Below are 26450 nucleotides of genomic sequence, written 5' to 3' on the forward strand. Positions count from 1 at the left end.
GAGCCATTCAGGCACCCTGATATATTTTTGATTATCGATTTAATCTCCTTTCTCTTAATTGGCCTGTCAGATTTTCTATTTCTTCATGATTCAGTCTTGGTAGGTTGTATGTTTCTAGGAACATCCACTTACCCAATTTGTTGGAGTACAATTGTTCATAGTAGTTTCTTATGATCCTTACTGTTTTTGGGGTATCAGTTGCAATGTCACCTCTCCTTTCTAATTTTATTTATTTGAGTCTTCTCTCTCATTCTTTGTTTTCTTAATCTAGGTAAAGGTTTGTCAATTTTGTTTATCTTTTCAAAAAATTAACTCAATTTTGTTTATCTTTTCTGTAGTGTTTCTGGTCTCTTTTTCATTTATTTTTGCTCTGATCTTTGTTATTTCTTTCTTTTTACTACCTTTCATCTGAGTTTGTTCTTTATATAGTTCCTTGAGGTATAAAATTAGGTTGTTTATTTGAAATCTTTCTTTTTTCTTCTTAATGTAGGTGTTTATTGCTATAAACTTCCCTCTTAGGACTATTTTGCTATATCCCATAAGTTTTATTATGCTGCATTTCCATTTTTATTTGCTTCAAGATATTTTTTATTTCCCTTTTGATTTCCTCATTAACTCATTAGTTTTCCAAGTATGTATTGTTTAATTTTCACCTACTTGTGGATTTTCAAGTTTTCCTCCTGTTATGAATGTCTAGTTTCATACCATTGTGGTCAGAAAAGATACTTGGTACAATTTTAATCTTCTAAAATTTGTAACGCAGTTTTGTGACCTAAAATATAATCTAGATTTGAGAATATTCTGAATGCATTTGAGAAGACTGTATTCTGCTTTGTTGGGTGGAATTTCTGTATATGTCGGTTAGGTCTATTTGGTCTACAGTATAGTTCAAGCCCAGTGTTTCCTTTTTGATTTCCTGTCTGGATGAGCTATCCATTGTTGAAAGTAGACCACTGAAGTCCCCTACTATTATTGTATTGCTTCTATTTCTTCCTTCAGGTCTGTTAGTATTTGCTTAATATTAGGTGCTCTGATGTTGGATCTCTCTCTCTCTCTCTCTCTTTCTGGATATAGATATACCAATATCTAATCTATATATAGAGAGAGAGATAGAGAAATATATATATATGTGTGTGTGTGTGTGTGTGTGTGTGTGTATACACACACATAGAATATAGACATATATAGATACATATTCTCTTGAATGAATTGGCCCCTTTAGCATTATATGACTTCCTTTGTCTCTTGTTACAATTTTTGACATAAATTCTATTTTATCTGATGTAACTATAGCTACCCCTGCTCTCTTTTGGTTTCCATTTGCATGGAGTATCTTTCTTCCATTCCTTAAGGCTACATGTGTCCTTAAAGCTGGTGTGAATCTCTCTTGTAAGGAGCAGCATATAGTTGGGTCTTTTTAAAATTCATTTGCTCTCTCTATGCCTTTTGACTGGAGAATTTAATCCATTTATTTTTAAAGTAATTTTTGATAGGGAAGGACTTATTAATGCCATCTTAATCATTGTTTTTTGGCTGTTCCCTTGTTCCTTTCTTCCTCTTTGACTGTGTTCCTCTGTGAACTGATTTTCTGTGGTGGTATGCTTTGACTCTCTTCTTTTTATCTTTTGTAAGTTTTAGCTTTATAGTTACATGAGGCTTATTTATATAACATATGTTATAGATATAACAGCTTATTTTAGGCTGATAAAAACTGAATTTTGATCACATACAAAAACTCTACCCTTTTACTCACATCTCCATATTTTATGTTTTTGATGTCATAATGTACCTCTTTTTTATGTATGCACCATTAACCAATTATTGTAGCTGTAGTTACTTTTAGTACTTTTGTCCTTAACTTTTTTTTTTTAAATTTTTTTTTCAACGTTTATTTATTTTTGGGACAGAGAGAGACAGAGCATGAACGGGGGAGGGGCAGAGAGAGAGGGAGACACAGAATCGGAAACAGGCTCCAGGCTCTGAGCCATCAGCCCAGAGCCCGACGCGGGGCTCGAACTCACGGACCGCGAGATCGTGACCTGGCTGAAGTCGGACGCTTAACCAACTGCGCCACCCAGGCACCCCTATCCTTAACTTTTATACTAGAGTTAAGTGAGTTACACATCTCATACTACAGTATTGGAGTATTTTGAAATTGACTATATATTTACCTTTACTGTTGTGTTTTATACCAGTGTGCATGCCTTTAAACTTCATGAACTAAGCTTTAAGTTTGTAATGTTGAGCTTTTGAGTCCTTTCTGAGTGGTTGCTTTACAGTGTTTGAAACCTTTAAAGCTTCATTTTGCATCATGAGAATCTCAAAGACACATAGCCCTGAGTTTGATCCCCCAACTACAAAACAATCTTTCTCTCTTGGCTTTGACCTCATCATTTTACCATAGTGGATCAGCTTCTATGAGCCCCAAAGAATTCTTTGGCATTCTGAACTTGTAAACAGAGAGGGGGAAAGGAGGGGAGGTCACAGGATCAGTATATGGGTTGATGAGAGCTTTCCAGTGTTTTTGTTATGGCTGAGAGACAGACACACATGTTTCTATGACAACTACAGTATGTGGGTTGGAGAAGAGATGGTTTGCACACTCTGGCTTTGGTTAGTTTCCCTTTCTTGCTCTTTCTGATGTGTCAGTGACCTTCCCTGAACAGATAGAATTAAGTGTTATTGTTTTAAATTTTGTTTGGGAGTTAGGCTAAATTTAAATTGTACATGGTAGATCATGAGATGTTAAAGCAGAAATTAACACTTCAAGAATTATCTTCTCAGTATGAAGAAACTGAAGCTCAGAGAAGTTGTTTTGTTTTATATGGGGTCTCACATCTAGTAAGTGGCAGAACTCAGAGAAAAGCCCAGGTCTTCATTCCTTTCTCCTTCACCTAAGTAATTTGATGCATTTTACCAGGAAGAACAAGAATCATTTCTTATGAGGATTTAGTGATGTACACACAAATCAACATTCAGAAGCCTGTTCTTTCTTTTTATGAGTTTTAAATATAGTATAATGGCCATACAAAATAAATCTTCAGATTCCAAACTTGACAGTGTCCTTCTGCTCCATTTTCTCTCTTGGATTACAAGGACATATTTCCATTTTATTGCAAATTGAACACAAGCAGTTTGACTACACAGCCAGCAGTTTAGCAAGATCATTTCAAGTTGCAAACCTCTCCAGTTTTGTCTTGAATGAACTTGAGGTTGGGTGTGTATATAACTATTTTCAGTGGTATACTTTAACTGTCTTCGAATAGGCTCAGACAGTTCCCTGGTGGTCTCAAACTGCAAATTTATGCCCTCTGTACTATCTTCCTTTCCAGGACCAGATCTTTATGGAAAATGTGGGCGCAGTGAAGCAGCTCTGCAAACTAACAAACAACCTTGAAGAAAGAATAGAAGAGTTAGAAATATGGAACAGAAAGCTGGCCAGGCTAAAGCGGCTCAGTAGTTTGAAGTCTTCAGCCAGTGAGGCAAGCTCCCTCAGGTATATCCAGGGGCACCACAGGAGAAAGGAGACAATAGGGCCTTTCCATAACCAGATCAAACTAGATGGTCTTTCTGATCAAGCAGCAACCACTACTTTCTGCTAATGAAGTCCCTATTCTGTTTTTAGAATGTTTTGGGACACAATTGCCTTATGTGATAATGTTCTTATTTTTTCTGTTGCTGCTTTGAAAATGAAACAAACCGTGAAGTGTCTGTTTAAGAGCAAGGTGTTTTAGGAAATGTTGCATTTTACAAAGGATGACTTCTCCTTTAAGGAATAGAAGTGGCCATTTCTAAATTTAGAAAATTGTCTTTGGTTCTCAGGGAAAAACTTCTATTTTTTTTTTTTTTCATTTAAGGAGGTAAATGCACATTTCCTGGGGTCTAATTATGAGAAAAAGAGAAATACAACATTTAACGCATTCATTTACGCTTACTAAGGTTCTTTTTCTCAAAAGGAACTCTCAATTGCCTTGACTTTTCCTTTGTAAAATTACCACTGTATTACAGAAAAAATCATACTGCTGTGTTAGTGGCAGCCTGGGCTTTTGTCGTGTAACTCCTGGAGAGGCATTTGAACGGTAATTAACATTCTCTCTCTCTTTTTAAAGCAAATTTAGCAGAGCTGTTAGTGCATCTTCTCCAAGAAAGGCCATTCCCAAAAAAACCAACAAGGTAAATAGACTCATTTGTAATGCACAGTGATAATGTTTTGTACATATATATAAAAAAAGAGTGTTTAGAGAAATTGATCAAAAATGCTTCCCTTCATTTATCTGTTGATAGACTCCCTTGTTTGCATCTTCATGCACTTTAGGTATTTAATTACTACCCCTTTAATAGTTTTTTCAAAAAGATGTTTAGAGAAATAAGTACAGAACATGTTCATTTCAGAAATACTATTCTGCCGGTTTTTTTTTTTTTAATATATTGCCTCCATCAAGTGAAATTCATCAGCTTCCACATGCATATGGCCTTAGGCTGCAAGATCTGTGTGGATGCCTTAACTCAACCTCATTCCTTATCTATGGCTTCAGAAGATCCCAGGGGGACTTCCATTAATCCCCTAAATCCCTTTTTTCCCTTTTGATAGTTAGTACTCTACGTGCGAATGGGGAAATAGGTATTCACTTTCTTGCAAAGGTTAAAGTGTGATGGTTTTATTAATGAATAAAGAGAACTTTCATCAAATAGGGTAACATTTACCTTAAAAAGTGAAGGCTAATCATTTATTGATTTAAAGTACACCCTCTTCAATGAAGAGGACTGTCAGTAAGGGAGAAGCTGCACTATTCCCTTCCTAGTACAATTCATAAATGCCATGAAACCCAGCTTGTTCCCTCTGACCCACCAGTGTTCCCGAAGGTGGCCCTTCCCCGGGAAGATATTCATGACCTTAATCTATATCTTATTAAGGACTGATCTGGTGTTTGGGCCATTGCCCCCATTTACTCTCTATTCTTCATGTTATACTGCATTGACCTATTTTTTTTTAAGTTTATTTTCTTATTTTAAGAGAGAGAGAGAGTAGGGGAGGGGCAGAGAGAGAAAGAGAGGGAGAGAATCCTAAGCAGGCTCTTCACCGTCGGAACAGAGCCAGATAGGGGGCTTGAACTCACAAACTGTGAGATCATGACCTGAGCTGAAACCAAGAGTTGGATGCTTAACTGACTGAGCCACCCAGGTGCCCCTGCATTGACCTATTTTAGAAGAATTCAGAAAGAGTTTAATATTCTACTAAAAACTGCTAAAAATGTTATGTTGCTGACAAGCTACTTGGTGTACAAATAAACATAAATACATGGGTAAATATATATGTAGAAGTGTCCTTGGGCAAGTTACTGAATTGCACTGAGAAATAAATATAATAATAGGCTCTATCTTGCAAAGATTGTTGATAGGATTAAAGAAGGTGAAGCCCTTAGCCACAGTGCCCAGCACATAGCAGTTTGCTCAATAAACACAAACTATTAAACATGTTGTGTGGGAAGGGTACTGTTTGTACTGACCAGTTTGCAATGGGATGGAGGAAATGCTACCTACATCCATGGCGGCACTGATTGGTGCAATTCGGTTATGTGCAACCTCTGTAGCTCTCACTCTGCACTTGGGGAATTTCTTTTATTTTGCAGTTATGTCAGAATAATAACTAGAATGTGTGATTCATGAGAACAGGCCCCATGTCTGCCTTCCCCAGGGACTGGCACATAGTAGGTACTCAAGCAGTATTTGTTAAATGAATGCATGAATGGAAAACCAGGTCTGATCATCTTCCCTGAAGGCTCACAATCTAAATTAAAAACATTGGGGCACCTGGCTGTCTCAGTCAGAAGAGCATGCGACTCTTGATCTCAGAATCGTGAGTTCCAGTCCCACACTGGGTGTAGAGATTACTTAAATAAAAAACTTAAAAACATTTTTTGTTAAATTAAACACATTGAGTAGTTTGGTCTCTTGGGTATGTGGGTGGGGAAGGGGATTGGCTTGTGGACACAGAGTAGAGGATTTATGTGGGTATTGAAGAGCACCCATTCAACTCAGAGACCTCTTGCAGTCACTGTTGTAAGTGGGAGGCAGACAAAAGTGAGTAAGACATGGCCTCTTCTCTGAAGGAATTTCTAGGTGGCCAGGGAATATTGGAGAACAATACAAGAACAGTTGTATCTGGATGTGGTAAATATTGTAAAGGCTCAGAGTGCTGCAGAGCATTATGGGGCCAGCCCTTCTAGGAGGAGTAAGCTCTGGCTAGATATAGGAGAGGTTCCAGAGAGGCTGGCAGAAGCAAAATCTGGGGGCCAGCACTGGCTTCATTAAAGGATTAGGTGAGAGTCGGCTGGGGGGAGAGTAGGAGGTAAGGCTGAAAATATAGGTAAGGCTCAAATTTCCTGGACCACCTGTTATGGAATTCCCTTGGTAGGCCATGAAAACCTTTTGAATAATAACAATAACATCTAAGTTGTATAGTGTGCTTTTGTTTTACAGACAGGAGAAGGGAGGCAACATAGCATTGTGGTTAGGAGCACAGATTCTGGAGCCAAATATTTTTTGGTTTAAATCCTGGCTGTATGACTTACTAGCTGTGTGATCTTGGGTAAGGAACTTAGCCTTCCTATGCTTCGTTTTTTCCCTTCTCTATAAGATGGGGATGATAACAGTACCTGCTCTGAGGGTTGTTGAGGATCATCTGAGCATTAAATAAATTAGTATATATAAAGCACTCACAAGACAACATGGCACATAATAAATACTATGCAAGTGTTCACTCTTATTAGAACTTGAGTGTTCTCATACTTTGGCATATTATGAGTCTTCCAGGGAGCTTGATAAAGTACAAATAATGGGGATGTTTTCCTTCCCTTGTGTTGTCTTTGCATGAGGTCTTGGCTATTTCTCTGAGGTTGACTTTCCCTTCCATGACATCAACGCCTAGGTATCCTCTGTTCCCTGGAGCCCCCATGATCCTTGGGTCATTGAAACACATGCGTGTGGGTGGAATGTGCTACTCTTAGGACGGGTGGCTGTGTTAATGAGCAAAGTGCTGGTTGTGAGCAGTTGGTGGACCTTAGCAGATGGTAAGAGGCCTGGCTGGGCCTTGCCTTGCCTTGCCTTCCACATAGCTGCCGATGGTGGCACTTGTTCTGGAGGAAGATTGAGGTCTCCTGAGTAGCTCTCCTCCAATCTAGTGTTCCTCTTCCTTCCTTCTCTTTCTCTACCTCCAAGAGGTAGATGGGTGACCCCCACTGTGTATTGATGGTTGTAGTGAGATGGGAAGGTCTTCAGTCCTTTGAGCAGAATTTTCCAGGACCTTTAGGTTTTTAATAAATTCTGTAATAATTCTCATGCAGACCTAAATTTGAGAACCATTGCACTGTTAGTTGGACCCACCCAATAACTCTGAAATGTTGGCAGGTATTATTTTATCATTCCTATTTTCTTGATGAAGGAAATGAGAATCAATGACATTTAGATGACTTGTTCAGGACCCAACTCCAAGCCCAACTCCATGTCTTAGGTCATTTCCCTACACTAGGTCAAAGGATTTGGAGCAAAAGCACGGAGATTTAAAATAATTCAACAGCCATGGGGAGTAGATTGGAGGGGAAACTCTTATCCTGAGCCTAATGCTGTTTAATTACAATCAATTCAACAAATTTCATTGAGTTCCTTCTCTGTACAGCACATTTTTAGGACATCCTCTGAACAGTTCCAGTGAGATGTAAGAATGGTAGAAACTATTCACTTCTTAGTATTCAGAGTGGCTTCCAGCTGCCCTTATGGGTGACTCAGTTACGAGAGTCCTAAGAGTTTGTATATTTGTTAAAAACTTGTATAATTAATCCCACCCCCAACCTTAATATAACATTGAAGAACATTTTATTGATTCAGATAACCAACCCAAGAAATTTAAATACAGACGAGTTTCAAACTATTTCTTAAGTACCGCCATCCTTCAATTCTTTTCCAACCAAAAGTATGATTCTACCCTCTACCCTCCAGAAGGAAGCAAACGTAATATTCTCTATTGCATTCATAGAAAAACTCCTATTTAAGGAGCACCGTATTAAAATGGGCAGAAAACCTCTGCTATCTTTTCAGCCAGATTCAACAGCAATTACACAGCTCTCTATTCTATAGTTCTTGGCCCATTCCTTATATGCAAGGTTTTATGCCAAAATGCATCAGTCTTAGAGGTTTGTCTCCTTTACTTCCTAGAAACTATAACTTACTTATTTTTAGAGCCCCCATAATGCGATACACAATCGTGCTTAATGAATATGTAAGATGAATATGAATATGCATTTATAAGAATAAATAAGACACAGGCCCAGAACTGTCCTTAAAAATAGGTAGCAAAGGGGTGCCTCAGTTGCTCAGTCAGTTAAGCATCCAAGTCTTGATTTCAGCTCAGGTCATGATCTCCCCATGCATTGTGAGATCAAGCCCTGTGTTGGGCTCCACCCTAGTCATAGAATCTGCTTAAGAATTTCTCTCTCTCTCTATCTGCTCCTCCTCCACTTGTGCACATGCACAAAAGAAGAAAAAAGAAAAAGAAAGAGGTAGCAGAATGGTTTTTCCATGGTTTGTCATGGTGCCTGAACTTCTTCCATTGGAATTGATTCCGTCGTCTCTTGAAGACTTTATTTTCAAAAGTGTTCTAGTGAAAGAGATGAACATCTGGGTTCTGACACTATCTTGTCTGATAGGTCCTCTTCTCTCATAAAACTTGAAGAATAAGCACTAAATGAACGGCATAGACACTTGTCCTGGATTCAGGGTGCTAGGGAAAAGAGAGCTTACTGTAGCCTGGAGTGTCAAGGAAAGGGAGAGGCCTGAGGCAGGCTTTGAAAGAACTTCATTTTCAGGAGGCAGAGAGGAGGGAAATATAGGCTGAAGAGAGCACACTGGCCAACCCACGGAAGCAGCAAAGATCCCTGCTGGGAGCGAGTCTTCAGGGATCCTTCTCCCAGTTAGCATTGATGGTTTATCACTGCTCCTTACTGAATCTTCTTTTACAGGTTTATTTTTCGGGAAAAAAACAATTGTGTCCTAATTGGATTTTCCAGACCTTGGTTATAACTCTCATTGCTGTGATGGCCTTTTGGTAAGAAAAACGTCAGTGTTATGCTATGTCAAGCTCTTTTATCCTTCCCATCTTCCTTTTCTCATATATGAACTGGGGACTGACCTATTTACTTTGAAGACAAGGGGCTTTTTAACTGAACATTGACCTTTGATTTAACTTAGAGATAAGGGAGCCCTTTTTATTTTTATTTTTAAAAATTTTTTAAATATGAAATTTATTGTCCAAATTGGTTTCCATACAACACCCAGTGCTCATCCCAACAAGGGATGCCCTTCTTAAACTCATATTCTGAAGAAAAAAGCATAGGCTTTCTGTACTTAAATGTGAGAGGAAGGGGTTTTTTTTTTTTTGCAATTAACTGATACTTTTTAGCAACTCACTGTGCCTTTCCTGTGTGTGTGTGTGTCTTTTTCAGTCTCGCAAATAACTCTCAAATTCTTCGTTCTCTTTCCTGTCTACTTGGGGTAATGTTGTGAGAGGGCAATCAGGTACAATGTATTCTCCCCTAGACACTCATATTTATTAGGGTTCTTCTAGATTCTTCAGTGAAGACTTCACACCAAAGGGACTATGAGATAACCCCGAGAGGTACGATATTTTGAAATTGCAGCCAAATTTACTAGGCAGTTAAAGCAGGCAGACACAGTAAGGAAAAGCATTTGCTGTGCAAGCAGTGGGTGATTTGACTGCAATCCATCCTCTCTCTGCAAGGAAGTCGGGGGCATCCCTCAGTGGCATGCAGGGCGTCTTCCTCAGGGCCCTGGTCTGTAGGCTCTGCTGATGCAGTGATGGCCCCTCAGCCTTTGGGCCTTGGTCACCTTGCCTGTGTCCTCTGGGCCTTCTTGTTCTTAGGCTATTTGCATGGCCAAAGGGGTATTTATCTATCTCTCAAAAAATGCTTGGTGAGTGTGGGAAAGGACTCTCTTTGGGTCTTGCCTCAAGGGAGACAGTCGTTTTCAGAAGCAAAGTGAGGGAAGGTGCCAAGGTGTATCTAGTTCCTTGATCTATAGCTTCCTAGCTATAGAAGGTGATGTGAGTCTCTCTGTATCCTTCTCTCCCCTCAGCGTCTTGTCGCTTGCTACAGCCCACTGCACGAAGCATCCCCAAGTGTCTGACACCAGGAGACAGAATTCCCATTCGAAGCCGTTGTCCTTTTCTCACGGTCCTAAGTGAGCCTTCTTCTGCTGGGATTCCCAACGCAGGAGAGTGTGAGAGTCTACTTTAGCAGACATATTTAGCATTCTCTAGAGATACAGATTCCCATGAAAACCCAATGGGAGGGTTGTACGAAGTCTAATTCTGATGTAAAGAGACTGCTTTTCAAATGTGCTTATCAGAATTATCTTATGAATTCCAATACTGTTGACTGCTAAGATCAAAATCGGGAGGTTATTAGGCTTTTATCTTGTTTCTGGCCCGTGGTGGCAAGAAGGGTCAAAACCAGAATTTGCCCCCAAAGAAAGGAGCAGATATGTCCATTTCATCCTTTGATCCTAGAAGTTCTCTGGGCCATGCATTGAAGTAGATGCCAGAAACAAATTAGAAAGAGTATTTAAGGATTAGTCCTAGGGAGATAGAGAGTGGGGGATACGGGAGAGCAAATCAGGCAGACTGGACCACCGCAAGCAGTTGCCAGGGTGATACAACAGCTTCTGTCTGATGGCATCTTTGGGACTCAGCACCACTTTTCCCAGTCAGGGTTGTGCCTGCTGGGCAGTTGTGCCAGCTACTGCTAAGAACACTCTGGAAATTTTTTCTTTATGAGTAGAATCCCAACGTGTGGCACATTTCTTCGTGTGTATTTAATAATGGTAAACCACCACCTTTGATGGGGGAAAATATAACAAGGAGCCAATGTAGGGAACCAGGTGTGAAGTCAAGCGGGCAGGATGTCAAGTGAGGTCACCCTGTGTTAGACCCCGCACACAGTGGAATTGTAATGTCATGGCAGACTTTCTGGTGCGGCTCATGCGAGAGGGCTACAGAACCCCCCAAAGAAGACAATGCTAAGTGAGCTTGGATGCATGAGCATGGTTAAGAATAGCTTCCCAAAGCTCAGAACCTTTAAGAAAAGCTTCTATTTGAATATATAAGTTCTGATCATTGGAGGAAAAGGACATAGTCATTATTTTGAAGTCACACAGTGTGGAAATGAAGGTTGTATTGCATTTATTTTCCTTCCTCTCCCCAATTTGGTGTATTGTGCTCTGAAAAGACAGGCAGCCGGAAGATGTCAGAGCAGCAGCTAAAGGGTTTGGCATCTACAGCTGATTAAATCTGTGCCTCCTCTCATCTTCCAGTGCCACAGTGTGGACGCCCTCCACCAGTGGGATGCGGACTCTGCTCTGCCTTTTTCCTGCAAGGAGCAGAGGGCTGCCTCTAGTGATTTACAGCTTCCTCTTATAATCTTCCACTGGTGACAGACGCTGCTGAGGCAGCTTGCCAGGGCCAAGGGGCCGCTCACTGGAAAAATCCATTGGTGCAGAGTACCCCAGGAGCCTCTTTGCTCTAGGAAGACGAGGGTTTTCTCTCACCAGGGCAGAGAAGCATAACTGTGCTGTTTCCATGGTGCTTCTGTCAGCCATGGCTGCCCCTCCCCCCCTCCCATCTGTGTGGCCTGTGAGAACGTTGGCCAGCTGGTTGTGTGAGATATATATGAACTCAAATCTGTCACATAATGCTTTCTTCTTCTTCTTCTTTTTTTTTTTTTAACAGTGCCTTGACGATAGTCTCCCTTTACATCCTTAGCTTAAAAGATCAAGACCGACATGCCCCAAATCTCTCTCTGAGGTGAGAGTTCTGGTCTTGTTTTCCTTTGGGGAGAAGTAGTCTTGAAGGCCTCCTTCATTAATCATTTTGTTTTCTTCCTCCAGCAACATCACAAGCTCTCAGGAGCCAGCCCTGCCACCCACAGCCTCCCCCTCAGGTAAGATTTTCACATTCCTCGCTCTCAAACCCAGCCCGTGTTTCATGTGAATTGTCAACAAAAGAACCAGCCTTTCAGGTTAACCTTGTTGCTTCCCTCGGCTCTGCCCAACGCTTTGCAGCAGCACCTAATACATCTCTGGCAACCACACAGTCCTCCTTCCGAGTACCAGAAATCACTTTCTGTGAGATTCTGCCTTGTCAGGAGACTTACTGCTGCCCCATCTGGGGAAAGAGAAGAGTCCTCTCAAGTCTTGTGCAAAGGCGTTCCAAGGAGGAATACCATCAGAGGCCGTGGGCAGGTAAAGGATGTTCAAAAAGAAGCAACCAGGGCTCTGAACCTGAGGTGTTTTGTTTTTTTTTTCTTCTTTGCAAATATTTACTTGCATGATCTGTTAATGGTTCCAGACAATCGTTTTCTATTGAGGTGGCAAGATCTTTAAAAACACAAATACACAAACTTGCAGTCATCTGTAATATTAAGTCCCCCACCCAGGGATGAAATTTTGGTTGATTCAAGTGAAAAAGTCTCATCTGTCCATTGCTAGCAAAGATAGTAGTAGTAGAACATGTAAAGTAATCATGTGTGGATTGGGTAGATTTTCTGGCTCACTTAGAACTTATAAAATGATGTCGTAGCTGGGCTTTCTGCCCAAACCAAGTAGGGAAAAATGTAAAGGGCTTTGGAGATCCAGTGAGTTCAGGGAAAGCTGCCAGTCAGTGAAAATCACAACCACTTTCAGAATATCTTCTTCTACATTCTAGGGACACACACACACACACACACACACACACACACACAGAATGTTTTTGAGTAACAGAATTTTCATGTTAAAAACATTATGGAAACTTGAGTAAGGGCTAAAAGTGTAATTATCTCTATGAAACCATATGTAGTACATCCAAATGTATACTAATTCATTATTATTTTGGAAATCTTCTGCATACACACAACAAGTATATAAAATAATAATGCTGATAATGCTGATAATAGCAATACGTACATATTAGTAGGGATTATATATCAGGATGTTGTAGCAACAACTTCCAAATTACAGTGACTTAATGTGGCAAAAATGTATTGCTGATTCTCTTTCTATGTCAAATATGGGTCAAAAGAGGGTTCTTGCTCATCATGTCATTTGGAACTTAACTAATGGAGACTCCATCTCAATACATATTTCTACCACCTCTGTAACAGTAGGTAAGAGAAAAGGCAAATTGTGCACTGGCTCTTAAAGTTCCAACCTAGGTATAACACATGTCACTTCTGCTTACGCTTTATTGGCCAAACCAAGTGACATTGGTCATGTCTAGTTTAAAAACGATTGATAAAGTGCAGACCTAACATACGCTTAGAAGAAGATGAACCAGAATATTTTTGAGCAGTCCAAATGACTGACATGTAAAATATGGTCAGTGGTTGAGGTTTTGGGGCAGCAATGTAATTTCTTTTTCCTTTTGACATTATTTTATATCGTAGAGTTGAATAAATAACTTGTACAAATCATTGTCACCATCACCACCGCCATTATCATTATCATGTAATGAGGTAGTAATGTATACAAAAGCACTGCCATAAGTAATCTACATGAGTAAACCATTCAAGTCCTCACCAACCTAAAAGACAGGCACTGTTATTATCCCCATTCTTTCCAACACGAAGGTGAGACATAGAGAGTTTTTCCCTGCACCCATAGAAGGCAATGCTTGCACTATTTTTCCCATGAAAGCAACTTTTGATTGAACTTGGCAAGAGATGCAAGACTACAGGGCAAAGATGCATCACTACTTTCACAAAGATGTGAAAGGAATTCGTTTGAGTCAGCATATTCTCCATAGTTTCAAACATGGAAAAATCCAGTATGGTTACAAAACTCCCCCAAAGCCTTCATCTCTTGTGAAAGCACATGGAAACTTGTGGCTGGTAAACTCTTTTCTTACCTCGGGGTCCACCTTGGATATGCCTGGTGTCCTCAGAAGAGACTACCTCACCCACGAGAGACGTGTAACAACGGATCCTGTACAGGAAGAGGTCATGGACAGATCCAATCTTCATTTGCAAAAAGGTTCTTGACCCTTAAGCAAACTCATTCCTGTGGCAACCAGCTCTTCACATGGAGGGAAGAGAAGCCTTATCAAACCAGATGAGGGTTTATTGCTCTCTTCTCTGGAACAGTGGATATCTGCAGGTCTTATATTTCCATGAGTATGGGAGACACTGAAGAGACTCCTAAAAAAAAGAAGGTCTGCCCCACAATCTCTGGCTGTGTTCTACTAGACACAATTATCAGCGTTGTCTGGCTAAAAGTGAAATTGAGGGGCACCTGGGTGGCTCAGTCAGTTGAGTATCCGACTTCAGCTCAGGTCATGATCTCATGGTTTGTAGGCTTGAGCCCCACATCACGCTCACTACTGTCAGTCCCCCGTCTCTGCCCCTCCCCTACTTGCATGCTCATGTGTGCATGCTCTCTCTCTCTCAAAAATAAATAGACATTAAAAAAAGAGATGCGTCTTTCAAATAAATAAATAAAAATGAAATTTAAGTCCTGCCTTACCAGGCTCCCTGATACACTGGGAAAGTTGTTCCCTCTTCTCTCTTTCGGCTGGGGAAAGATGGAAAGGATTTTCTTCACTTCACTTCACAGTTCTCTTCACTATCCTGTTGAGGAAAGCCGCACACTTTGGGGGATTTCGAGTCGTAGAATGTCAGAGGGCAGTACACCAGTGGCACCCTAACTTTTTGACCCATAGAATCCACTATTAATTCATTATTCTTTTAGGATCATTTGACTGAGAAAACACCTAGAGGGAGAATGTTACTGTAAACTCAGTTAAGCTTGTAATCAAATGATTTTTGTTAGTCCAAAGCATAAGAGACTCTTAAAAACTGAGAACAAACTGAGGGTGGATGGGGGTGGGAGGGAGGGGAGGGTGGGTGATGGGTATTGAGGAGGGCACCTTTTGGGATGAGCACTGGGTGTTGTATGGAAACCAATTTGACAATAAATTTCATATATTGAAAATAAATAAATAAATAAATAAATAAATAAATAAATATTAAAAAAAACAATTTTTTTGTTAGTCCAACAGCAATACTTGAAAAATAGTACACATCTGTGGGAGAGTTGTTACTTTTCAAGTCCACAGACCCCACTGACCACTTTATGCCATCACCTGGGGTTCCAGAGTCCCCAGGTCAGGAAAACCTCTGATTTATACCAGCTTACCCATTTTACAGCTGATGAAATGGAGGCCCAGGACCTTGCTTAAGGATCTGCAGTAAGCTACGGGCAAAGTTGGCATTGGAATTTGAGTCCTCTGTCTCCTTGTCCTGGGTTCCTTCCCATCTACCATTGTGCGTCCATTTATTTGGGCACAGTGTGTACATGTACTCGGGATCAGCTTTAGAGGACTCAGAAAGTATTCATTCTATGGTTCTGGAAAGCCCCTTCGGCATCTGCCTCCCACAGGTTAGCCTATAGCCATTGAGATGTCCCTGTTGTGGGATACTTCTGGGGGATACTTCTGCTGGTCCATCCTCCCTCTTTGTCCTGACCACTGTATAACACCGGGGTTCCTAAATCTGAAAGTGGAGAAAGCCAGGCAAATTCTTTCAACCAGATGTTTCTGAGGCATTGAAGACTAATTAAAAATTAAGGACTCAGGGCACCTGGGTGGCTCAGTTGATTAAGCATCCAACTGCAGCTCAGGTCATGATCTCACGGTTTGTGGGTTCGAGCCCCACATTGGGCTCTGTGCTGATAGCTCAGAGCCTGGAGCCTGCTTTGGATTCTGTGTCTCCCTCTCTCTCTCTGCCCCTCCGCTACTTGTGCTCTGTCTCTCAAAAATAAATAAAGATAAAAATTTTTTTTAAATAATAAAAAAATAATAAAAATTAAGGAATAAAAATAATAACATTCAAGGGTTAAGGGGAAAACAAAAAAACAACAATTTGGAATAACTCTGTAAGATGAATTGTAATATCTAGCAGTTTACCATCACATTTTTATGATATGCTGAGCACAAGCTATTGTTCTTCTTTTGGGCCTAAATTGATTGTGTAAAATGTCGTCAGAAAGTTTATCCCCTCTTCCCACTTACTATAAAAGGTTTGGGGAAGACTAATCAGGATGTGGAGAGTGGGTATTTTGGAACATTGAGCTTCTAATCTGAGGCACCAACTGAGTGTGAGGGATTAGATTTTAATCTATGGAACCGATAAAGATTTAAATAGAGTTAGATATTACAAAGTAATGAGCTTGTGAGGAAAAAAAATCTGTGGATTCCACAGAGTTTTGGTGAAGATTTAAAAAATCTCATGAAGCTAAAAGGCATGGGAATTCCTGCTTATTTTGTTTTGGAGTTCAGTACTCTGAGAAAAGCAAATGGTTGCAATAAAATGGTTCCCTGTGTTAAAGGACTCAGTCATCAATTTGTTGGGCTCATTGACTTTTTCTTGGCATGAGTCTGGTTCAATCAGGAAAGAAAAAGGTATGCTGCTTTGGAACTTAGCCATAGAGCACAATTTTATAAGTAATGCTATATACACATTCTACCACAAGAGGATATGCTTTGGTTGGACGCCATCTTAAATCTCTCCTCTCCACAAGTTTCTAATTTAGTTTATTGGGAGATCTTTCCCACTGATTGTGAAATATATCTCCAACTTTACAGGGAAAACCACTAGGAGTGTATATTAAGTTTATAGTGAATATTACTGGAAGGCATTTGTAAAATGAGAGTCACCCCTATATGACTACAGGAGAATTTATGGTTTTCCAATAACCAGCCTTTCAGAATTCAATAGTCTTGCCTCAAAGAGGTGAGAACTTAGAGGTGTTTTATAGGAGATTTAAAATTTATTTCCAATCCTGCCATTTTCATAATTCTAATCTGCAAGATTATCTCTCCTCAACCTTACCTTTTAATTACTGTTTTAAAAAATACGGTTATCCCATAAGATACTACATCCTATCTTAGGATTCTATGTCCAGGAACCTGAAAACATGCTTCTGTGGAAGTGAGGCAGCTCTGTAGTTCTGTTGTCAAAATTTATAATGAGCCCTTTTCTGCAAATTCAGCGGGAAAGTAAAAAAAAAAAGGTAAAGAATAAAAACATACAGGATGGAGAAGTTCTGGTTTCCTCTTCTTTTTAAAAAACATTTTTTTTAACATTTATTTATTTTTTGAGAGACAGAGAAAGACAGAACAGGAGCAGGGGAGGGGCAGAGAGAGAGAGAGGGAGACACAGAATCTGAAACAGGCTCCAGGCTCTGAGCTGTCAGCACAGAGCCCAATGTGAGGCTTGAACTCACAAACCATGAGATCATGACCTGAGCCGAAGTTGGACGCTTAACCGACTGAGCCACCCAGGCACCCCCGGTTTCCCCTTCTTTTCATGCCTCATTTGCTTTATAAATTCACAGCCTTCTGTGGAAGCAGTCATAAGCAAAACTCATAGCAGGGGATGTGTACTGACAATTATTATTGAAATAGCTGGAATCCAAGAAATCTAGAGGCCTTTTAGGCAGCACATATATTTATATCTAAAGGGAAATATATATTCAATTTTCTAGGAAATCCTCATGTATCATGATCCATTTCTTCTTAATGAAAAGGATCATATTAGGCAAGATCCTGAGGAAACCTGCCTCTCTTTCAAGTTCTATCTCACTCCCGTTTGCCAATGGGGCAAAGGAGCCCAGGTTCCCATATCCATTCCCAGCATCGTCTGTACCCATCCGCTGGCAATTTCCCCTTTGAGTGTGTAAGAGGAAACATTTTTCTACAGGGTACATGATTGGCTCTTCTTCTTTCCCTGCCTCTCTTCCTTCCATCCTCCCACAAATATTTGTTGAGCATCTGCGGAGAGCCCAGCATTGCCTTGCCTGGGGCTATGGCAGTGCACAGGATGTGTGTGATGTTCCAGAAGCTCACGGTTGGTTTTGCTGACAGGCAAACAAGCCTGTGTGCCTAGTGTAAGAAGTAATAACTAGGGCAGATTTACTTAGGAGTGATGGCCCCCAAGTAACGTGCACTCTTGTGTTTGCTTTCTATCCTGAAATTCCATACAGAAAGTTGAATAGATCTTGTCTCTCTTTTCTTCCTGAGAGTAGCACACATTGTATTAACTTATGTCTCTTCCTAATTGAGGTTACTGTCTGTGTTTTTCCCAAAACGGTGTAGAGAGATATACACATAGTATTTAATGCAAATGAAGGAATACAATAAAGAGTACACATACTTGAGAAAAATCAGCAAAATTAAAAAATGCAAAAACTTTAAAATTCTTTTTAAAAGCTTGTTTAGCAACCCACTAAATAACTGCTTTCACTATTCACTTTAAGGATATCTGGGGTTTTTTTTTCCCCAAAGCTTTAACAACAATCATCTGAATAGTTACCTTTCCAAAATTGCTTTTAAAATGACTTTTCAGCTATGACGGGGTCAAAACCACTCCCCCACTTCCTTCCTCACAAGCGAGCTCTGGCCCTGCACCAGTGATCTGACTCTTCTCTTCAGCTGCAGCACAGTCCTGACCTTGAGTTTTAAGTGTTCTTTTTTTCCTGTGTGGATCACATTATGGTAGGAGTTACAGAGGAATCAAAGAATTTTAATAGAGGTTCCCTATTCTGGAGTTGTCAAGAAAGGGCAAAAATACATACGAGTTAAATAATAAAACAGAGATGACAGGCTTTGGATGTGGAGACAGATCTATCACTAATTAATCACCATATAGATGGTTCAGTAGTAATGCTGTGACACTGGAAAGGAGGGGACTGTGGGCCGCAGTGATCTGATCTGCTAGGGCTGCCATAACAAAATACCACAGACTGGACAACTTAAACCACAAAATTTATTTGCTCACAATTCTGGAGGCCAGAAGTGCAAAATCAGGGTGTTAGGAGGTCTGGTTTCTTCTGAAGCCTCCCTCCTAGACTCACAGATGACCACCTTTGTGCTGTGTCCTTGCAAGGTCTTTGGTCTCTGCACACCCCTAGTGTCTCTGTCTCTTCCTATGGGGAGGGATACCAGTCAGATTAGAGTAGGGCCAGCATAACAGCTTCGTTTTAACTTCACGGCCTCTTTAAAGGCCCTATTTCCAAAGACAGTCATATTCTCAGGGGTGAGGGCTTCACTGTAAGAATTTGGGGAACACACATCAACCCAAAACAGATGGCTTCTTGGAAGAAGGTGAGAATATGCTAGATAGGATGGGTTGAAAGGTGGGAGAGAGAAAGTGAGGGGAAACATTCAACTGACAGAGACAAAGAGGGGCTCCTACTAGGTTTCTTCTCATCCTGACCAAGCATTAAAGATTGACAGAGTATTTTCTTCTTCAGAAGACAGAAGCATGTCATTCCTGGCAAGAGATGCGCTAACCAGCCCTGACTGGGGGACTGACTGTGAGTTTACATTTACGTGTCTATTCTTTGACTTTGTGGAGCCAGGTAGAGTAACAACAAGCCGTAAAAGCATCACTGGAGTGAGGAACAGGGATGAAGGCTGCACCCCGCCAGAACACTCATAGGGATCATGTTTTTAGAATCAACGCCCACCTAACCATTAAGGAGACATTAGAGTTGGTCTCTCACTACTGGACATGTTGAGGTTTATCTCCATGGATTTGAATAATTTATTTGAACTCTCTGCCTTTTTTTTCTATTCTAACTGAATTTTTAGCTTGTTTTCTGTTTTCTGAGTTTTTAAAAGCCATCTTTATTGGCCAGATGGCATTTCATATTGTACTCTCCATTTTCAATAAATGTCAATTTAGTAGGACTTCCAGGGTCCAGAAATTCTTTTGCATGCGATGAGGCTGCCTATTGGAACCTGGATTTTTATTAGTTTTCTTAACATTTACTATAACAACAACAACAGAAGCCTTCTCCCTGCCCTTCTCCTTCTTTTTCCATTTAAATGCAAATGGAACCCATTTATCTAGGAAACTCTTATTTCACATTCAGTAATTTGGAGACTTTGCTGGAGCACAATACTCTTGTCCTCTGCAGAAGAGTTTACTTTCTTTTCTCTATTTCTTCTCAATTCAGGGATTGACACAACCATTAGTTCTATTCAGATTATGGAAATCCAGCAAGTAATAGATCATCGGTATTGCAATGGAGACCACCAGTGCAGGTGGGTAAGCCTCCCCATGATACCTCGATTGTTTCTGGAATTTACTCAGGGCTCTGGGTTTCTGAGACTGGAATGAAAGCTAGAACGACATGGTAAAATCGATGTGTGCTTACATTGCTCCTTAAGTGAAAACACATTTGTTACATGGTGGACGAGGGAATCATAAAATGGTTGGTATTAGCAAATATCAATAAACCAAGGCTCCCACTATTCCAGTCTCCCGCTTTAATGGGTAAAGCCAAGGCAAAAAGCTTAGAGGGCAGGTCTGTGGCTGACTCTCTGAGGACACATACCATAGGCCCAGAGCTGCGGGTTAATTTTATAGACAAGAAAGACATTGTTACTGATGGCTCCAAGTAATGAGTGAGCTGACATTTACACATTTTAATAACAAGGAATACCATTGTTTTAATTGCTAAATAATATAGCTTATTTTAGCTTTTTCAGTTAGGAGGAAAAAAATCCAGATACTGAAAAAGTTATCAGCAACATCCATGTCTGTCGTGTGCCGTAAGGTAATGACGCATTTAGGAGCATAGAGTACAAGTAGCTTCAGAAAGCACAATATGCAAGTTGAAGGCATTAAGAGTGGGCAGATAATTTTCTTTTTTTGATAAATATGTACTGCTTTCTTTTCTTTGCTTTTCTTTTTTTGATAAACAGGTGACTGCTAGGTTAAAGGCAAGGCCCTGTATTTGGAACTGGTGTCACAAATCCTTTGCATTCTCAGCCTTATTGCTTTTTTCAACCTAATGTAATGTAGGCTTCAGGCTTCAGGCTTGATTATACTGAGCTTTAAAAATAAGTTGTCTGGTGCGTTATGATTTGTTTATGGCTTTGACATTCGTTATGTCATCGAATTCTCACAAAGTCCCTATGAGGTTGGTCTAGTTGATCCCCATTCTGCCATTAAGGAACCTGAGCTTCAGTGAGCTTAAACAATTCAGAGACAGACATTAATTACTGTGTTAGGGTGACATAATGAAGAAGAGTAGGATGATTCGGGTTCAAATACCAGAACTTTGACAAGGTAAGTTCATTCCCCCTGAGTGTCCATTTCTCATCTGTGAGATGCTACTGCATGCAGATGCTGGGGGGCATGTGGTAGGAAGTAAATTCCATTTATCTAAGCTTCCTCTGGTAGAACAAGGCTCTCCTGATCTCACTTCAGATCAGTTTTAACAACTGCTTCCTCGTTTTTAACAACCTACTTTAGTGTTATTAAAGAGAATCTAAAATGACCCTGGCTCTTTTTCCAACTTATCCGGTTTTGTTTCTCCATATAATTCAAGGTATGGCCCGGACATAAGAATTTGTGTTAGATATAATATGCTTTTCTGCTGGGGTTTTCATTCCAGTATGAGTCCCAGGAAGTCCCGCTTTCTCCCAAGTATCTCTCTTAAAGGGGATGTGTGTGTGGGGGGGGGGGGGGTCTGGGGGGTTGGGGGCGTGTCTCTGTATAAGTCCTTCTGTGGTGCAGTTTTCTCCCTTATGAAATGGTGATTCAGACTATAATAACACTAGTTGATTCAAGTTCTGAACGTGCGTGGTATTTCCTGCTAATGTTGCCTAAAAGGGAGCGATTCAGGATAGAAAAGCTGGTATTCATTATTTCCAGTCCTCCTTTCCAGAGGGATTGTTAGTTTGCCTTTGCCTCATTTGTCTTCCGAAATCTGTGTCTCCTTAACAGGGACTGGAGTCATTTCCGGTGTGCTCAGTTTTATGCATTTGGCCTGCGATTTGGCTTCCTGTCATTTTGTCTGTGTGTTCTAACAAACCATAAATCTCTGTGGTATATTTTATATATTAAGACCTAAAAGAGATCACTTTGAAATTTGACAGGTACATCTCTGGAAAACATAGAACTCTCCTGTGCTAAATTTGATTTTCTGTGTTTGTTATAGAGCATTTCACAGTTCACATAGTATTCAATGAGTAACAAAAGGCTTTTGAAGCCTTTCCTGTGTATTTTGATTTGTGGTTTTATTTTTTTCCATAATTAGCTCTGGAAACTACAATTACAATATTCCTGTTAATAAGCACACACCTGCCAATGTCAAATTCTCTCTGGAAATCAAGTAAGTGCATAACTGTAGAAAACAATTACGCTTCTATCATTATCTGAATAGAAAGTCTGAACTTACTTCACAGTTGATCAGTAAGTTAGAAGGTGGGAAGTTATCAGTCCATGCCGGCGGATGGTAGTTGGGTTGAGAGGTGGGCCAGCTCTAGGGAGTTTTCAAAATGAAGGCTGGGATCTTCCAGGCTCCTCCAGTGAATGGAAAGACCCTAAGGATTCACACTCAGCACCTGTAAAATGGGAGCAGTCTTGGGTTTGATGCTCTCAAGTTGCAGACTCCCCCCGACTGTGTCCCTTTGAATTAGGGTAGGAGCAAGAGTAATAGCACAGTCCCTGGGTTGGGGGGCTGGGCAGTTGGGCAACTCCCTGGTAGCAATGCTGAGGCCGACACCACCCCCTCTCCCCAGGGGAGTTCAAGGAGTCAGAGTTTGGAGTTGGGCAGACCAGGGTTCAGATTTTGTCTCTGCCACTTACTAATTCTGTAACCTTGGAGAAACTACTTATCCTCTCTGAGTTGTTTTTGTCTGTAAAACAAGTTTGAAATAAGACCGGAACAAGTAGAGCTGCTGTGGGAACCGCTGTTAAGAATAGTGAAATTAATAACTACCATTTGCTGAGCACAGAGCCTATGCCACACACTCTACACTTTAATGATGGGTCATATAATCCTCACAATAACCCTCTGAGTTCGGTATTTCTCTTCTAGTTTGTATTTTTCAGATGGGAACACTTAGGTCTAGGGAGGTCAAACACACTTGTCCTGAAACTCGCAGACAGTAAATGGTAGAGTTGGGTTTCAAACTCAGCCCATCCTTTAAACCATCACTTTCCTGCCTTCCCAGTGAGATGAGAGATGTAAAAACGTTGCCCTTTCCTGGCACATATGAAACACTTAATAAATGATAGCTCTTTTTTTATATAAAAATTCTAAGTTATTTTATTTTGTTTGAGAGAGAGACAGTGTGAGTGGAGGAGGGGCAGAGAGAGAGGGAGAGAGAGAGAATCCCAGGCAGGCTCTGTGGTGGCATCACAGATGTGGGGCTCAGACTCACAAAAGCGTGAGATCATGACCTCTGCCAAAAGTGAGAGCCGGACACTTAACCAACTTGAGCCACCCAGGCGCCTCAATTGTAGCTTTTATTATCAGTACCTTTCCTTCAAAATCACAAAGCTCTAATTTAATCTATTCGTACCAAATATTTAAAATAACTATGGTACTTCTAAGACTTTCGACCCACTTCATTCAAATTATGCAATGAGCTGCTCATCGGGAAGATAGATGGTTTTTATTTTGTGTCTCTTGATTATAGTCTCTCCTTTTCTCCCCCCTCTCCACATTTCCTCTCTTCTCCCCTTTGTTTTCTGCCTCTCTTTTCCTTTTCTCTGTCCTCCACGCTCCCTCTCTGCTTTCCCAGCTCTGTTACTCCTCCAACATCTGTCCCTTCTTCTGTTTCACTTGGGCTTCATACTTCTTCCCTCATCAACTTTGCTTCTACAATGAGTTCATGACACTCAACCCAACGGCTTGCCTTGGAAAGGTTTGTTTCAAGCAGCAAGTGTTTCGTGACTCAGAGCCCATCACATTTCATGCAGAGCAAGAGCTAAATGTACTTTCTAGCACTCCCTGAGTAGCCTGGAATAGCATTTCCTCCTTCATTCCTAGCTTCAATGGCAGGAAGTAAGCCGACACGGTATGTCCCCTGAAGTGGCAGAAAACCATCTTGAGCCACTAAATCAGGCTTTTTAGGTGAAGAGCCATTTGTCCAATATGTGTGATTTAAAAATAACACACATACTCAACTGAGATTGTAGGTTGTCCCACTTGTGCAATAAGATCATTTCCAAGGACAGATGGATCTCAGCCTCTTGATGATAATTAATGGGCTAACCTCCAGAGAAGAGTCATTCTTTCTGGCAGGACTTCTACTCTGATAGCTTTTAAGGGAGGTAAATTCTAATGGGGCTCACCCCCGCATCCCTTCCTGTGTTTGTGCACCTTGCTGCTTCAAACAGTATCTCCTCAGATCAGGGGTGTGTAGAATCTGAAATCCTGGAAACTTCAGGTAGATGCAAATTCAGTTGCCAGAGAAAAGAGAATGGATATCTTCAAAAAGTATTTTCTAATCTGTGGGGATGAGAACTTCTGATGCTGGGGTGATTTAAGTCATGAGATTAGATCTTAGGGACTCTATCATATGCTACCCCAGTAGTTGTTTTAGTCAATTCAGGCTGCTATAACAGAAATACCATAGGCTGAGTGCCTTAACAAACATTTATTTTCCACCCTTCTGGAGGTTGGGAAGTCCCATATCAAGGCACTGGCAGATTTGGCATCTGGTGAGGGTCTGCTTCCTGTTTCATAGAAGGCATCTCCTCACTGTGTCCATATAGCAAAGGAACAAGAGAGCTCTCTGAGGTCCTTTCGATAAGATCAGTAATCCCACCCATGAAGGCTCCATGCTCAAGACCTAATCACTTCCCATAGACTCTACTGCCTAACACATCACATTGGAAGTTGGGATTTCAGCATATGGATTTGGGGGAGGGGAACACAAACATTAAGTCCATGACAGTAATCATCTGAGACTGAGTTTCTTTTTGTAATAATGAGATGGGAACGGGCATACTGGCATTGATGAGCTTTGTGTAATAAAATGCGTGCAAGAAACTTTGAATAGATTTCCAAGTTACGTTCCCATTCGCACCTCTTTTTATCAAGGTATCGCCTAGTGGAGCTGGTAACTGCTTTCCATTTGCCCTTTCTCTCCTTTGTCTCTTGAAGCACAACAGAACCATTGATAGTCTTCCAATGCAATTTCACCCTTGGAAATATATGTTTCCATAGTAAAAGGGAAGCCAAAGGGATACAAAGCCACCAAGAGGTCTCCCAGGAGATGACACAGGTAATGTTTTCCAGCCCCTGGGAATTCCCTCCCTGTTCCAGAAGAAGTGTGTCTAGAATTGCGGCACAGCCTCTGTTCCCCACCAGGAGAGGGATGCCGCGAGCCAAATGCCGCTGTTTCTCCTTGCTGGCTGACCCTGGTCACAGGGCTTTGCTCAGCATCCTCCATGTGTCCTTCAGAAACTGCAGACTGTTTTAGCGACTCCTGTCAAAAGCTATTGTCATGGATACCTTTCCTAGAGTAGTCAAGGAAATGCTTTCTCAGACTATAGTCTTTCCAACTGAGTGTAAAATGTGGTTATGAAATGGATCTCCCTTTCATTCATTATTTAGGGCTATCAGCACATTTGGAGCCTCCCTGTAGCCCCATTCTTTGATAGCACATACCACTTCCGTGTAGCTGCACCGGTAAGCTTTCTTTCTTTTTTTTCCCCCTTTTTCTTTTTCTTTTCCGGTGAGAAAGAAACAGACCATTAAATCAATCCATCGATCAATTCAATTCAGTCAGTCAATTACTTTAACTCATTTTTACATTAGTCATTCTCCTTTTTTCTTCTGTTCTGACAGGATTTAGCTGACTGTTCAACGGATCCTTATTTTGCTGGGATATTCTTTACAGATTACTTCTTTTACTTCTATCGGCACTGTGTCTGATGTATTCGAATTTGGTTGAGGACTTCGCCAAGGAAAAATACTCAAAAATACGGCGAACAGAAACATAACTTCTTGCAATCTCTTTCTTCTCTTTGTAAAACATTCACATTTATTGCCATAGGGCTTTTTCAAGCTTTGGCTTCTGACAGTTTTGAGACGTTAATGAGGAGAATAAAGTGCCGCAACTTGAGATAGTGTGGTTTTTGATTTTCCCGTGACTATGAAGAAAACTCTTCCTGGAGTAAACAGCACTGTTGGGCTTGAAAATACTGCTTCTGGTATTAAGGAATCTGTGAGGCCAAAGACGCAGGTCAGAGTCTACTTTGTGTTATGTATTTCTTACTGTAGCTTTCGAGAAAAAAAAAAAAAAAAAAAACGTGGGCCCACTAAACACAGACTCTTAACAGTGTGTGATATGGTGTGTGTTAGGGGGACGGATGGGTAGTGTCTCACAGATGAGCTCACATTTAGGCAAACCATTGCTATGTGTTTATGGAAGAGAGGGAGAAGAAGGGAAGGAAGGTGGAAGGGAGGGAGGGAGAGAGAGAGAAAAACGACATATACTAGAGTGCAGAATGTTGCTTGTTAATGATTTGGATAAGAGAAATAGTCGCAATTCTACCCTCTAATGCCTAATGCCTGATGGACACTAAGTTTTGTGTGCT

At 40.7% G+C, this 26450-nt stretch overlaps 1 protein-coding gene across 1 annotated transcript in view; it reads left to right on the forward strand.

The window, feature by feature from the left end:
• Nucleotides 1–26042, forward strand: part of MYRFL (myelin regulatory factor like) — a 124214-nt gene extending 98172 nt beyond the window's left edge. Inside the window, exons 14-25 of the mRNA XM_030322294.1 lie at nt 3333–3496; nt 4110–4173; nt 9015–9100; nt 11798–11872; nt 11956–12008; nt 12133–12309; nt 19354–19416; nt 20062–20149; nt 22153–22227; nt 25012–25132; nt 25465–25539; nt 25699–26042. Coding sequence (XP_030178154.1) covers nt 3333–3496; nt 4110–4173; nt 9015–9100; nt 11798–11872; nt 11956–12008; nt 12133–12309; nt 19354–19416; nt 20062–20149; nt 22153–22227; nt 25012–25132; nt 25465–25539; nt 25699–25785 — 1128 coding nt within the window. The 3' untranslated portion in view covers nt 25786–26042. The remainder of the gene's footprint in view (nt 1–3332; nt 3497–4109; nt 4174–9014; nt 9101–11797; nt 11873–11955; nt 12009–12132; nt 12310–19353; nt 19417–20061; nt 20150–22152; nt 22228–25011; nt 25133–25464; nt 25540–25698) is intronic.
• The last annotated feature ends 408 nt before the right edge of the window (nt 26043–26450 follow it).

The sequence above is a fragment of the Lynx canadensis genome, chromosome B4 (assembly GCF_007474595.2).
Source record: "Lynx canadensis isolate LIC74 chromosome B4, mLynCan4.pri.v2, whole genome shotgun sequence".
Classification (NCBI taxonomy): Eukaryota; Metazoa; Chordata; class Mammalia; order Carnivora; family Felidae; genus Lynx; species Lynx canadensis.